At 40.6% G+C, this 15629-nt stretch overlaps 1 protein-coding gene across 1 annotated transcript in view; it reads left to right on the top strand.

The window, feature by feature from the left end:
* The window catches only part of LOC124776208 (N-sulphoglucosamine sulphohydrolase), a 119184-nt gene that overhangs the window by 46729 nt on the left and 56826 nt on the right, over positions 1-15629 (top strand). Inside the window, exon 5 of the mRNA XM_047251054.1 lies at positions 5690-5928. Coding sequence (XP_047107010.1) covers positions 5690-5928 — 239 coding nt within the window. The remainder of the gene's footprint in view (positions 1-5689; positions 5929-15629) is intronic.

The following is a 15629-nucleotide window of genomic DNA, read 5'->3' as shown; positions in this document are numbered from 1 at the left end:
TATTGATGGACAGGACCCTATGGACCGTGCCCAGTGTGGGCAGAAAACAGAGTGTCTTCTTACATGGTCCAGCCACATAGGTCCCACATTGGATTATAAACAGATTAATCTGGATTGTTCCCAATATAGATGTGTTGTCTTGGAGACATGCATTTGTTGCATGAATACTGTCTTGTTGATGTGAGGCAAGGTTTGACTGATGACTTAGAAAGTCAAAATGTGTTACACATTGTTCAAGAAAATGTTCACTATTGTTGCTGTTGATGGTAAGGTATGGTAGAATGGCACTTTTGTGTTTCACAAAAATCATAGACTGATCAGGATGGAAGATATTATGCAAGTCAGTTTTAAAGTCTTGATTCTGTCCAAATTGTTCAAAAAGATAACAACCGTTAAATGGATCCATTCTCGTAGCTAACATTGTAAAACAAAGTATACTTGTTATGTCACAGTAGATGCTGTTGTTCATTGCAGGATCAGCATAGTAGAAATTGTGGTGTGGGTGGCTTGCAGAATGAAGCTGAAAGCCAGTGAGTGAAGTTAACAATTCTATTACTAATGAGGAAATGTGCAGAAAGATCATGTGCACATAAAACAATTGTTCATAGTGAACTGAGGTTGGCTAGACTGCCAAAGATATTCATCCCTGTGGGAACGCTAAACTCATATCACTGCCAGAGAGTTTTATTTATGAAATATTTTGTGTTGTCAGTGATGAAATCCTCACAATGATGAAGTCCCATTAGACATGTAAATATAATGAAAACTGTAAGTGGCAAAAGAGAGTAGTTTCAGTTTTAACTTAATGTTAACATTAGCAGGAAAGTATTATTGGCCAACATAATTACTTACTGAGTAAAAACATTATTCAAACAGAAATTTTTTAAATCCTGCTTTAAATTCATTTTTGTCTTACACACCTTTTTGACGTAGACTGGCAGTATGTTGTAAAATTTAACACCAGTATTGCTCACATGCCTTTGTGTATTAGTTTTTCTTGTTCACTGTGTAAGGAGTGCTGTGCTATTTCAGGTACTGTAACTACGAACACTGGTATAAAACACTTTATTACAACTTGAATATGTGTGCACTAGACAATATTCACAACGTACTCCAAGTATAAAAGACAATCCCATGGTGGGAGCTCAACCAGTGACCAAAGATTCTTATTATCTCACTACCAATGATGAGGTCCCCACAGAGATGTGTAATTGAGAGGAAGATGTTGTTCATTAAGCTTCCTTTGTTCCAAATCCTGGTATTTGCCTTACTTCTGAGAGGAAAACCTAATGGTCGAAAAAACCTCAGCTGGGATCAGTTGTCTGTTGTTTGTTTTGCACATCTTCATATTATCTCAGTGGTTTTGATAATGTTACATTGTGATCTTGGATTTTTGTTAATGTAGAAAATTTCCATCTAATTCTGTCAATGTAGAAAATATTGTATATTTCTAGAGGAGTTCATTTAAGTAATTTTTCACAATGAGTTGTTCTTTCTATATCAGGCTGCACATCATCTCAAATCCTTGTAGGTGTTCTTGGTCTGTTGACAGTTTCATTGATTTCTTCATTTTTCAGAGGATTCTGTTGGAGTGAATTTGATACTGCTTCGAGATTAATATAGGGAGGATGTGCATATTTGAATTTCAGAAAATTGTGCTGCAAGAGTGATTTTGTAAGTCCATTTTTATGTAGTCTGTTGAGCTCAAATCTGGTGATTTGTTCTTTTATTCTGTCTAGCATGTTCTTGGTTTTAAGTGTTTCATGAAGGGAGTTGGCCATAAAATCATAGTGTAGATCTCCAGCTATTCAAAGCATCCTACAGTCAGCAATACATTTTCTTTTATTTGGTTAGATTACATGTTCCTTGTTTGAGGTCCATATTCAAGAATGGGTCAGGCAAATATTTTGTATGTAAGATGGGCCACAGGTTGCTCCACTCCACATGTTTGGTATTTCTTGACACATACTAAATTAAGTCAGCTTTCAGTTTGTTTAATCTTTTCAGTCATGTTTTTTCTATCAGTTTAAGAGTTCACCTAGATAGATTCCAAGATATTTGACATTTGGTTGTGGAGTAATTTCTTGTCCCAAAAGTCAAATGTTGAGCTTGTGGGTCTTGTGTTGCTGGTGATTAGTAAGATTGCTATGTCTGAATAGGATAAGCTGACTTTGGTTGAATTAGGTCAGAATTTCCATTTACTTAGCTAGGTTTCAAGTTTGTTGTTATAGCTGTTAGCTTGTTCATTGATTCAATTGTAAGTGGGTGCAGGACACCAATGAGTGGTGTCATCGACGTACAGAGCTATGTTTTCATTCCACCACTTGGGTCTTGGTATGTCAGCTGTATATATCGTATATAACAATGGGGAGATAACAGCACCCTGAGGGACTCTTGCTTTGGATGTGAAGTAAGATGATTTTTGATCCCAAACTCATACTTGTATTTTTCTATTTCTTCTGGTATTAGCTATTAATTTACTCTTTCAGGCGGGAAGTTACATTTTAGCATTTTGTGAAGAAATCCTGCATGCCACACATTATCAAAGATGTGTTCTATGTTTGTAAGAGAGCAGCAGTCTTTGTTAAGTTGCTGGCTTCTGCTACTTTGCTAGTTAGTTTTAATAAAGGGCCAGCCGTATTGTGAGTGTTGCTGAAACCAACTTGTTCATTGGGGCAATGCTGTTGTCTTCTGCAAACTGTTGTAGTCTGTTGTTAATTATTACTTCAAAAGTTTTGCCAATTATTGGAAGTAATATGATAGATCTGTATGAGTTAGGAGTTTTCCAGGTTTTGGAATCATTCTAATATGTGCATGTTTCCATTGGGATGGTACTCTCTGGAGTGTATATATCATTTAAATAGAGAAGAAATAATATGAGACCTAAAATACTACCTTGTGCTACTCCTATTTCCACTGTTTTGCATTTGATGCCAAATGCACTGTGTCTGTGTAAACAACAGTTCAGCTGAAATTGCTTTTAATTGTCAGCAGCTGAAAATATTAATTAGGAAATATATTTAGAAGTGAGTGTAAGATCTCAAGATCCTTAAAGATGCTTCTGCAATACAAGTGGTTATCTAGTTTGTACAATGTATGCACTGCTTGTTTCTGCTGAATAAACACTCTAGTTTCTTTAGGTGTGCTGCCCAAAATATAGTTCTGTAAGACAACAAGGAGAGAAAATATGCAAAATAAACTAACACTCTTACATTGAAATCAACACAGTGAGAGAGGCTTTTGAGGGCATAACATGCTGAACTGAACTTTTTCATTGCTTTAGCTGTGTGGTGACTCCATCTTAATTTGTTATCCTGCTGAACTCAAGGAATTTTATGTAGCATGTTTCATTTAGTATGCTTCTGCTGCTAGTAGATCTATTTTGCTTGTTTGAAATCACATAATGTGGGTCTGTTTGGGATTAAGACTTTAACTGTTACCTGTGAACCACTTGTAGACCTATAGAGCTGTCTTCTAAGTTGTTTAATAAGGTTGAGTTTGGCTTCTGTATTACACTTGTGTCATCAGCAAACATTACAATTTTTGAGCTGCCATTTAAAGTAATCGGAAGATAATTTACATGACTTCAGAACAAAAGTGGGCCCAGTACCAGTCCTTGTGGGATCCCACATGGTATGTTCTATTACAAAGCTTGTTTCATGCCTGAGACACACTCTATTAGTGAGTCTGTCTGCTTTCATTGCTGCCATAATGCTCTACTTTTCCATGCAGAACTTTGTGATCCATGCCATCAAAGGCTTTGGCAAAGTCACAGTAGACATCAGTAGGCAATATTTATTTATTTTTATTTTTTTGCTTTGCTAGCATTTCATTTGTAAAGTTTTGTATTGCTTTCTCTGTGGAGAGTTCTGTATGGAAGGCAAACTGGGGGGCAGTTTACAAGTTCTGCTTGTTAAATGTGTCAATGCTTTATCATAGAACAGTTTCTGGAAAACTTTCAAAAAAAGTGGAAGAAGTGCTGTAGGTCTGCTTATCTCCAGTTTTGTAAATGGGTGTTACTGCAACATATTTAACTGTGTCAGGAAATATGTCCTGAGTCATTAACTGATAGCTTTAAGTTGATGGAAGATTTCAATGTTCTACTAGATACACTATCATAGCAATAAAATTAGTACTTTTGGTGACCTGATAATTCTGTAATCTTGTTAGGGGTCATATTTTTGAAATTAATATCTGTTGGTGGTGCATGCAGTATCCACACAAGCAAGTGTACTTAATTTATATCTGGTTGCTTATTAGTCAGGGCAATGTTTGCTTCCACTGTGAAGAAGTCATTGATATTGGTGGGCAACAATTTGAAAGATGCACAATTGCTGGCAGAACTATTTTCTGGGAACTCAATTTCATTTGGTTCACTATGTTTGTTTGTTTGATTTTTGATAATGTTTCAAATAGTTTTTGCCTTAATCTTTGTTTTTTTTAATTAATGCTAAGTATCCTCTACCAGGCATTTCCCAGAGGTCTGGAGACTATGTATCTAGATGTAGATATCCACATGTGCCCCTAATTATCCAAACACTCCCATGAAGCAGATACAAAGAAAAACTCCTCCCTCCCCCCTACCCCCTTTTCCCATGTTGCCAAATGTCATCCTGAATTGGATCAACTTAAGCAACTTTAGCACATCCTGCAACTACCTTCCATCATTTCCAAAAACCTTTCCACCACTCCCAAAGATGTATTCCACCATTGACCCATCCTACAAAATACTGTTGCTGTTTGGATCATATTTCTGTGGAAGACCCAGGTGTTAGATTTGTCCCATGCACTCACCCAGTCACCTAGCACATCCTGTTCCAGCATCTACACAGGTGTACCCTACCCAATTGGAGAGTCATCTGATAGACCAACTCTACTGGTACTTATGCACATCCTTTTATGTGGGTGTGACCATAAACCAAATGTCCACCAAAATGAATGGTCACAGTCAAATTGTGGCCATGAGTAACATGCCTCTGAGCATACTTGCTCAACTCCAGTGTCTGCATCACAACCTTTGCTATCTGGATCCCCCCACCCCCTGCCATCCCCAGATAACTTCTCTGTATCACATATAGGGTAATATATCATTTGGTCCTTCAGTCCTCCTGCCTTCAATATGTGCAAGCTCCTGTCTTAAATCCACCTCCACACCTGGCTCATGCCTGCCACTTCTTTATTCTACAGTCACAGTGTAATTTCTGTGGTTTCTCTCTTCCTATGTCGTAACTCCCTACCTCCCCCTCCCCTTCCCTCCCTCCACCCTGTCCACCACTTTCTTATAGTCATGTGGAAACTTTCCATGCCTATGCCAATAATAGGCTCACTGGTGGCACATTTCTGTCCCATTCCCTTGCTGCCCCTCCCTCCCAGCCTCTCCTCTGTGTACCTCATCCTTTCCTTCCCCCTGTTTCTTGCTCTTTTGCAGCACTAGCACAGTTTAGGTGTCCAGGACATTGTAGTTTTGTGTGTGCATGCATGCGTGCTTGTGCTTGTTTGTTAGCTCTAAAGGAGTACAGTGTCTGAAAGCTCAGCAGTGATTTCCTTGTTTTTGCACCTGTTGCCCTCTCAACAATTCATCTATACAGTGAATGGTTAACTGTACACCTTTCATTGTTTGGTTTCCATGCAGGACTTTTTGTTAATAATTTTAATACCACATTAAAATTTGTCAAATTTTTCCTTGCAGGCCATTCTTTTTGTATGTGGCTTTCCATGATCCCCATCGTTGTGGTCATAGTACACCACAATATGGCGCATTTTGTGAAAAGTTTGGAAATTCTGAACCTGGCATGGGTACAATTCCTGACTGGTCACCAATATATTATCAACCAGATCAAGTTACAGTTCCATATTTTATACAGGATTCTATTGCTGCTCGTGAGGATATTGCAGCCCAGTACACAACTATTTCTCGCCTAGACCAAGGTACAGCTTTGTTACAGTTACAGTACTTTCTAATTAAGATAAGAATCATTTATTGTTGCAGAAACCAGAACAGCCATTGCATCACTTTGTATAACATTTGTTATTTCTTCTTCTCCTCTCTCTATCTGTAGTATGAAATATGAGAGTAGAAATAGTCAGAGTAAACAGATTTAAAGTAAATTCCGCTCACAGATTAGGCCTTGGACCTGTTCCAACTGACTGACTGCAGCCTATAGGGCAATACGAGGAGCAATCTATGATCATGGGACACGTGATCAGCATGTCAGCAAACCTTCCAGACGTTATTGCCAGTAGATGAATCCTGATGATGCTGGTGCTGCTTCTTTATTGAAGCAGCTCTTCATCTGACCTCACAAGAGCTGAGTGGCCCTTTTATGAGACCTGACTACTTCAGGGAAAATTTGAGGAAGTACTGGGAATTGAAACTAGGTCCTTTTGCTTCAAAGGCGGCAACACTAACAATTAAATTAAGACCTTCAAATTATCATGACATGGCTGTATGATACACCATTTCAACCTGTATGATCAGATCAACACTATGGTTTGAGTACTTTATTGAGCTGTGAATGCAGAATGTCATGTCATAACTTTAAGGAACAATGCAGTTCCTTGCTAATTGGGATACACTCAAAATGCTAGCAAATATATGTAAGTCATATTTTACTTATTTAGAAGCATATTTGTTATGAACATGTATATCAAGTGCAACATGTCATCTGAAACTGAAGCACAGGTAAAGAAATCTCTAACAGTGAACTAAAGGAGGATTGCAGAAAAGCTTATAAAAACGATTATGTCTCTAATAAGTGCATCGAGATACAGAGCTATGTTAAAATATGCGTGGCAAAGACATGCTTACTAAGTTGATATTCCTCTTGCATTATTTGATAATTTGATCACTGTGGGTTTTGATGTGCACAAACACTGAAAATGGTGTAGCATATGTACATGTTGCTCTTGTCAAATGTGCCGTTCTTCTGTGTTTTAATCATAATGAATCAAAGAAGAAAGTATGGCAATCTTCTATTTTGGAAAATATGATTCTGTATGTAATGCATGTATTAACATAATTTTTTTTTTCAAGCATATCTTTAGCTGAAACTTCCTGGCAGTTCAAAAGTGTATGTCAGATTGGGACTCAAACCGATGACCTTTGCTTTTCATGAGAAAGGGATCTACCAAGTACACTTCCCAAGGAAGACTCATAACCCATTCTCATAGCTTTACTTCCACTAGTACCTCATCTCCGAGTTTTAAACTTGAAAGAAGTTCATCAGCATAACTTTCAGGACTAGCTGTCCTGGAAGTTTCACTCCATGTAGTCTCAAATCAGTGTACACACTGCTTCAGAGTGGAAATACGTTCTGGGAATGCTCCTCCATGCTGTGGCTAAGGCATGTCTCCACTGTTCCTTTCTTCCACGGGTGCTAGTACTACAATTTATGCTGAAGGACTTCTGTGAAACGTGGAAGGCAGGAGATGGGGTATTGGCAGAAGTAAAGCTGTGAGCATGGATTGTGAGTCATGCTTGGGCAGCTCAGTTGGTAGAGCACTTTCCCATGATAAGCAAAGATCCAGGATTTGAGTCCTGGTCTGATGCACAGTTTTAATCTGCCAGGAAGTTTCATATCAGCACACATTCCTCTGCAGTGTGAAAATTCATTCTGGAAATCTTTAGTTTTAGCCACATAATACCTCATTTATATCTATTATGAATCTGCTGGTCATAATTGTCTGTTACAGTGAACTGTTCCTCAGCATGGTTTTTTATTCTTTAGACATCAAACATTAATTATACCCATTTTCAGATAAACAACCTTCAAGTGTGGTAGAAAAGCTATATCTTCAAAATTAAAAACTATTGTTATTCAGTTTTTGGCTCCTCATGCTTAGGTACTTTCCTTGTTAGAAGTGTCTTGCATTGTGTTATTTTGAAGACACATGAGCTAGCTTGTTTTGCATATTCTCATTTCCTGCTATCTTAAGGAATTATCTTCTGTGCAATGCAGAATACGAAAAATAAGTAAGAAAATTGTATAAAGTAGGCAGCCATACATCTTTCACAGGCTGGTTTAAGAAGCCCAGAATTCTTTCAGTCACTCCTCAGTACATTTCTCCATATTGGTATTAGTTGTCATCAATGTTTGATAAAGTTTTTCAAAATGCTGTATATGTAAGAGTAATTGATCATTTTAGCTCACATAATTTTCTGTCAAACATACAGATTGATTTTAGAAGTGGTTTAACAACTGAAAATGCTATGTTTGATTGTGTTGATCACAAAATACTAGTACAGAAGTTCGACCTTTATTGAATAATGTGAGTAGGACATAACAGGTTTGTCTCATACTTTATGAACAAGCAGTAAAAGACCATTGTCAACAGTAATGAGAATGGCTATGACATAGAGTGTGATGGGGGGGGGGGGGGGGGGGAGGGGGGAAGGGGGGGGGATGGTTAAGTGTAGGTGCCGCAGGAGTCAAATAGCACAGTTCAAGATATAAGTTCATGGCTTGTAGAAAATAAACTGATGTTAAATCACACTAAGACACAGTTTTTATATTTTTAACACATAATTCAACTAAAACTGAAATGCTGATTATGAAGGATGGGTACGTAAGCTGTCATGAAATCTTGTTCAAAAATTGAATGCTGCTATATTTACCATTAGAACAGCATCTGCAATAAGTGACAGTCCAACACAAAAACTAGTTTACTTCACTTATTTTCATTTGCATATGACATATGGCATTATATTCTGGGGTAACTTTTTTGGTTCTGAACTGTGTACACTGTGTAGTGTAAGATTGTGAACCTCTTCTTGAAGCCTGTTCAGGAGTCTGGACATGGTGATATTGGTCTCAAAATACATATTTTCTTTAATGTCATTTGCTATTAACAAATTAGCAGCTTTTGCTCAGTTAATACTAGGCATAAATCCAATCTGCATTTGGGTTGTTCCTTTTGACCCACATGCAGCAAGGCAACCAGTATTCTGTGGTGTCCATTTTCAGTAAGCTGCCAAAAGAATTACAAAAATTTTGACAGTAATCAATGCACTTTCTAGTCTAAACTAAAGAATTTCCTCATGGCTCATACTCCTATCCTGTTTATGAGGTCCTGGAATATGTTTGCACATGATTCATGTAGAAACTCGAGGATGAAATGTAACAATATTATGAAAAGTACAGTTGGAGATGCTGAGTTGCAGATAGACACAACAAAAAGATTGTTGGCAAGTGAGCTTTTGGCCAACAAAACCTTTGTCGAAAACAGGCAACATAGACACACACACACACACACACACACACACACACACACACACACACACACACACACACACACACACACAACTTGCACACAAATGACCATAGTCTCTCTCCACCCTGTTTTCTTTCTACTCCCACCTTGGAGTACCACCGTCCACCACCTCTACAACAAATTCCAAACCTTCAACCTCCCCCATGTGCCCTCATAGCTGACAAATCCTGTCTCGCAGATCTGCTACATTTATTACACCCTCCAAAACTCCAACCACCATACTGAATCCAGAACCTAAATAGACCCAAAACACAGTAATGAACCTTTCTTCCAGAAGCCTTAGCCCCACAGAAATATCAGTCCTTTCCAAAGGCCTCACTTTTTGTCCCATTCCCAAATTCAATTATGCAGGACTTGTTAAAGAAATCTCCTTCTCCTGGTCCCTAACGTGGAAACACTTTTTCACCACAAGCGCTACCAGTCAGGCTCAAACAAAGACAAATGTTGAACCCTGCCTGACTTAGTTCACTCCTCCTTCCAACAGTGATCCAACCCCTGCCCCTGCCCCCAAATCACTCCTTGTTAACTTTCCAGAATTTCTTAGCCTCAAACTTTACCTCACCATTATTCCACAAATCCCTCAACATGCAGACTAACCTTACATTTGCAGAAAGAACTGCAGTCCACCATGTAAAAGCTGATCCTGACTGTATAATCCCACCTGTGGACAAAAGCTCCATCACAGTTGTTTTGAACCACAAACATTAGCTGCCAGAAGGACTCCACCAGCTGTCAGATACATCCACCTACACACCTCACCCCAATGACCCCATTCCAGAAATCCAGCAGGATCTCCAATCACTCAAATCCTTAAGCCCGTCCCAGAACCTCTCCCCAGAATCTATTTCTCTGCTCACCCCTATCACTCCTCATGCTCCTACCTTTTACATGCTTCCTAGAGTCCAGAAACCCAACCATTCAGGACTCCCCATTGTGGCTGGTTACTATGCCCCCACTGAGAGAATCTCTGCTCTTGTAGACCAACACCTTCAACCTATTACCCAGAACCTAACCTCCTATATAAAAGATACCAACCATTTCCTGCACCGATTCTCCACAGTTCCTGTCCCTTTACCACACCGTGCCCTCCTCATCACTATTGATGCCACCTCCCTTTACACTAGCATTGTAATACCCTTGCCCTTACCACAGCTGAACACTACCTTTCCCAATAACTGATGGATTCTAATCCAAAAACCTCCTTCCTAGTCAACAAGACCAACTATATCCGCATCCATAATTACTTCTCCTTCAAAAGTATTACCTACAAATAAATCAAGGGTACAGTGATGGGTACCCACATGGCACTATCCTATTCCAACCTATTCATGGGCCATCTAGAGGAATCCTTCCTAAATACCCAGAATCCTAATACCCTCACCTGGTTCATTCACTGATGACATCTTTGCGATCTGGATCAAGGATGAGGATACATTATCCCGATTCCTCCAGAACCTCAACAGCTTCTTCCCCAATTGCTTCACCTGGTCCTATTGGACCCAAAAAGCCACCTTCCTAGATGCTGACCCCAATCTAAAAGCTGGCTTCATCAGTACCTACTAACCATCAGCAATACCTCCACTTCGGCAGCTGCCACCTGTTCCATACCAAGAAGTCCCTTCCTTACAGCCTAGCCACCTGTGATTGTTGCATGTGCAATGATGAGCGGTCCCTCTTTAAGTATACTGAGGGTCTCACTGAAGCCATCATAGACCATAATTATCCTCCCAACCTTGTACAAAAACAAATCTCCCGTGCCTTATCTTTCCAGTCTCCCACCACCTCCCAAAGTATCACTGTCTGGCCACAGAGGAGCATTCCCCTTGCAACTCAGTACCATCCATGACTGGAGCAACTGAATTACTCGTACATTCTCCGCCAGGGTTTTGACTACCTCTCGTCATGCCCTGAAATGAGAAATGTCCTGCCCACTTCCTTCTCACCCCTCCCACAGTGTTATTCTGCCATTCACCGAACCATCACAATATACTTGTCCATTCCTATGCAACCCCTGCTTCCAACCCTCTACCTCATGGCTCATGCCCCTGTAACAGACCTAGATGCAAGACCTGTCCCATACATCCTCCTACCACCACCTACTCCAGTCCGGCAACAAACATCACCTATTCCATTAAAGGCAGGGCTACCTGTGAACCCAGTCATGTGATCCACAAGCTAAGCTGCAACCACTGTGCTGCATCTTATGTGGGCATGACAACCAACAAGCTGTCTGTCAACTTGAAGGCCGCTGACAAACTGTGGCCAAGAAACAAGTCGACCACCCTGTTGCAGAGCATGCTCTCTGCCCAACATGACATTCTTCATTTCAGTGTCTGCTTCACACCCTGTGCCATATGGATCCTTCCCACCAAAACCAGCTTTACTGTATTGTGCAGATGGGAACTTTCCCTGCAATATATCCTACATTTTCATAACCCTCCTGGCCTCAACCTTTGTTAGTCATTGTCCTCATCCATTCAGCCCCTTTCCTGTTCCCATTCCAGAATACACAGCCCTCATTCCGCCATCACACCAACTCTTATTACTTGTCTCCTTTTCCGCTAACTCCCCCTCACCCCTGCCCTCTGTCTAACCTCCCGACTGCACACAGCTGCCCTACCATCTCTCCACCTCGTCCCTGTGTGCTCCCCAACAGCACTTCACTGTCCCCCACCCCTACCATACATCTCTCCCCCTCCCTACCCCAGCCTCCTCCTTACTCCCACCCAGTTGCCACTCCCATCATGCACTGGTGCTGCTGCTCGCAATGTGGCTTCAGTTGCCAGATACTGTAGTCATGTCAAGTAGAATTTGTTTGTTTGTTTGTGTGTGTGTGTGTTTTTGATGAAGGTATTGCTGGCCAAAACTTATTTGTGACAGTCTTTTTGTTGTGCCTATCTGTGACTCAGCATCTCCACTATATGGTGAGTGGCAAGTTTCCTTCCATAATATTGTTACATTCCATCATGGCTTTTCCATTGTTTGATTTCTGTTCAAGCTATAAATAGCCTTTTCATCCCTGTGTTTTATCCCTACTACTACCAGAATTTCAAAGACAGTATTCCAGTCAACATTGTCAAAAGTTTTCTTTAATCTACAAATGATGTAATGCAGGTTTGCCTTTCCTTAACCTATCTTGGAAAAGAAGTCAGAAGTCATAGGGTCAGTATTGCCTCTTATGTTCTGACATATCTGTGGACTCCAGACTGATCTTCCCTGAGGTAAGGAACTAGCAGTTTTTCCAGTCTTCTGTAAAGAATTCATGAAAGTATTTTGCAACAATGACATATTAAACTGTTAGGCCAGTAATATTCATACCTGTCAGCACCTGATTTCTTTGGAATTGGATTTATTATATTCCTCTGAGGGTATTTCACCTGTCTCATACGTCTTGCACACTAGATGGAAGAGTTTTGTTGTGGCTGGCTGTCTCAAGGCTAGCAGTAGTTCTGACAGAATGTCTTCTACTCCTGGGGCCTTCTTTCAGTGTAGGTCTTTCAGTGCTATGTCAAATTCTTCTTGCAGTATTGTATCTACCATCTCATCTTCATCTACATCTTCTTCCATTTCTAAAATGTTGACATGAAGTACATCTTTCTTGGTTAGACCCTCTGTATACTCCTTCCACCTTTCCCTTCTTTGCATAGGACTGATTTTCCATTTGAGCTCTTGAGACTCATACAGCTGCTTCTCTTTTCTCCAAAGGTGCCTTTAATTTTACTACAGGTGGAATCTGTCTTTCCCCTAGTGAAATATGCTTCTAAATCCTCACATTTGACCTCTAGCCACTCCTGCTTAACCATTTTGCACTTCTTGTCAAGTTTATATTTTAGAAATTTGTATTCCCTGTTGCCTGTTTTATTTTCTGCATTTTTGTATTTTCTCCTTTCATCAGTTAAATCCAATATCTCCTGTGTTATCCAAGGATTTCTACCATCATAACGACTGGGAGAGTGGTGTGCCGACCACATGCCCCTCCTATCCACATCCTCAACTGAGGATGACACGGTGGTCGGATGGTCCCGATGGGACACTTGTGGCCAGAAGACGGAATGCTTTATCCAAGGATTTCTACTAGGCCTTGTCTTTTTACTTGTTCGATCTTCTGCTGCCTTCACTATGTCAATTCTCAAAACTACCCATTCATCTTCTACTCTATACCTTTTCCCTGTTGTTGTCAGTCATTGCCTGATGGTTCCTCCTCTGAAACTCTCAACAACCTCTGGTTCTTTCAATTTGTCCATGCCCCACTTCCTTAACTTCCTACCTTTTGACAACTTCTTCAGCTTTAATCTACAGTTCATAACCAATACATTGTGGTCAGAGTCAACATCTGCCCCTGGAAATGTCCTACAATTTAAAATATGGTTCTAAAATCTCAGTATTTCTTTTACATAATCAGTCTGATACCTTTCGGTGTCTCCAGGCCTCTGCCACATATTAAACCTTCTTTCCTGTTTCTTAAACCAAGTGTTACCAATGATTAAATAATACTTTGTGGAAAACTCAATCAGGCAGCTTCCTCTTTCATTCCTTTCCCTAAGTCCATGTTCACCTACTATTTTTCCTTCTTTTCCTTTTCCTACAATCAAATTTCAGTCCCCAATCATATTTAAATTTTTGTCTCCCTTAATTATCTGAATAACTTCTTTTAGTAATGTAGGAAAAGACAGATTGCTACTTGCAGCAAAGAAGGCATGTTACGTTGCAGACAATTGTAATTAAAGGACACTTACATAAAGCTTTCAGTCACAGCATTTATCATTTAAAGAGAGACAAACACCATTCATACACACAAGCAATCACACCTCACGCACACATGACCGCCAACTCCAGAATCTCGGGCCCGAATCCAACTGTCATGTGGGATGCAGGCAGCAATCTGGAGGGGTTGGGAAGGGGAAGGGATAGTAGTGTACGGATGGGGACAGAGACAAATGCTGTCTGGTGGAGTTTACAGGGACTAGAATGCCAATGGGCACAGTGTCAGGAGGTTGTGGGACATGGAGGTGGGGAAGAAAGGAGAGGAGCAGGGGAAGACGGGCAGATGCATTGGCAGAGGGTGGGCAAATCAACGGGGTGGGAGATGAGAATGGGGAGGAGATGATAGGACAGTGGGGAGTGGAAACTGTTGGTGGATGGAGTGGGCTCAGTAGTTTCCATAGCCTGAGGCTGGGATAATTATGGGAGCAGAGAATGTGTTGTAAGGATAACTCCCATCTGTGCAGTTCAGAGAAACTGGTGGTGGAGAGAAGGATCTAGATGGCTCAGGTAGTGAAGCAGCCATTGAAATCAAATGTATTATGTTCAGCTGTATGTTGTGCCACAGTGTGGTCTACTTTGCTCTTAGCCACAGTTTGGCAATGGCCATTCATCCTGGTGGACAGCTAGTAGTTGGTAGTCACACCAATAGAAAAAGCAGCAGAGCTGGTAAATGACATGGCTGCTTTTACAGGTGGCCCAACCCCTGATGGGGTTTTGATTTGATTTGTAGAGGACTTCAAAATAATTATTTTTCCCTAATGTCATTTTTTCCTATGAGGAGTATTTAAAACGGTAGAGGAAGATTTCCCTGATGGCAAATTAATTAAACCAACAAACACTTTTCCATTTTTTTATGACCAAGAGACAACACATTAATACCACCCAATTTTAATTACAGTAGAATTTCAAAAATGCCTCCATTGACATGTAAACAAAGTTTACACCATTGGATCATGTTCTGTCTGACACGGGCAAAACCCCCAGGAGTATCTTGAATTGTTCCTGCTGCTGCTACTATCTGGACTACCAGATCCACATCTGATGCAACAGGAGTTGTGTAAACAGGGTTGCGCATCTCTCCCCACACAAAGGTCCAGAGGGGACATATCTGGGGATCGAGCAGGTCATGGTACAGGACCACCTCTGCCAGTCCATGTGTTTGGGAACCGTCGGTCCAGGAATTGACACACACGACAACTGAAATGTGCTGGCATCCCATCATGTTGGAACCACATGCATTGTCTTGTAGGGAGCGGGATGTCTTCCAGCAATTCTGGCAATGCTCTGATGAGAATATTGTAATAGTGCCTGCCATTTAATGGCCTAGGTAGCAGATACGGCGCAATTAAACAGTCCCCAATAACACCGACTCACACATTAACGAAGAACCGCACTTGTTGTTGATCAATCCGCTGTGCGGCTCGCCCATTGTGGTGTGCTACGTTGTACGCACCAACCGCATCAGTGTACTCACTCCAGGTGTATCGCTCGATTAGTAAACAGAGACAATGCACTACTACACTGGTGGACAGCAGTTGCCTACAACTGAAGAGCGTAATAAGCCCTCTAACAACTAAAGATCGTAATACGGCCTC

This window comes from Schistocerca piceifrons, chromosome 2 (genome assembly GCF_021461385.2).
Source record: "Schistocerca piceifrons isolate TAMUIC-IGC-003096 chromosome 2, iqSchPice1.1, whole genome shotgun sequence".
Taxonomy (NCBI): Eukaryota; Metazoa; Arthropoda; class Insecta; order Orthoptera; family Acrididae; genus Schistocerca; species Schistocerca piceifrons.
Note: the sequence above shows the minus strand (reverse complement) of the source record. Positions and strands in the feature narration are given on the sequence as shown.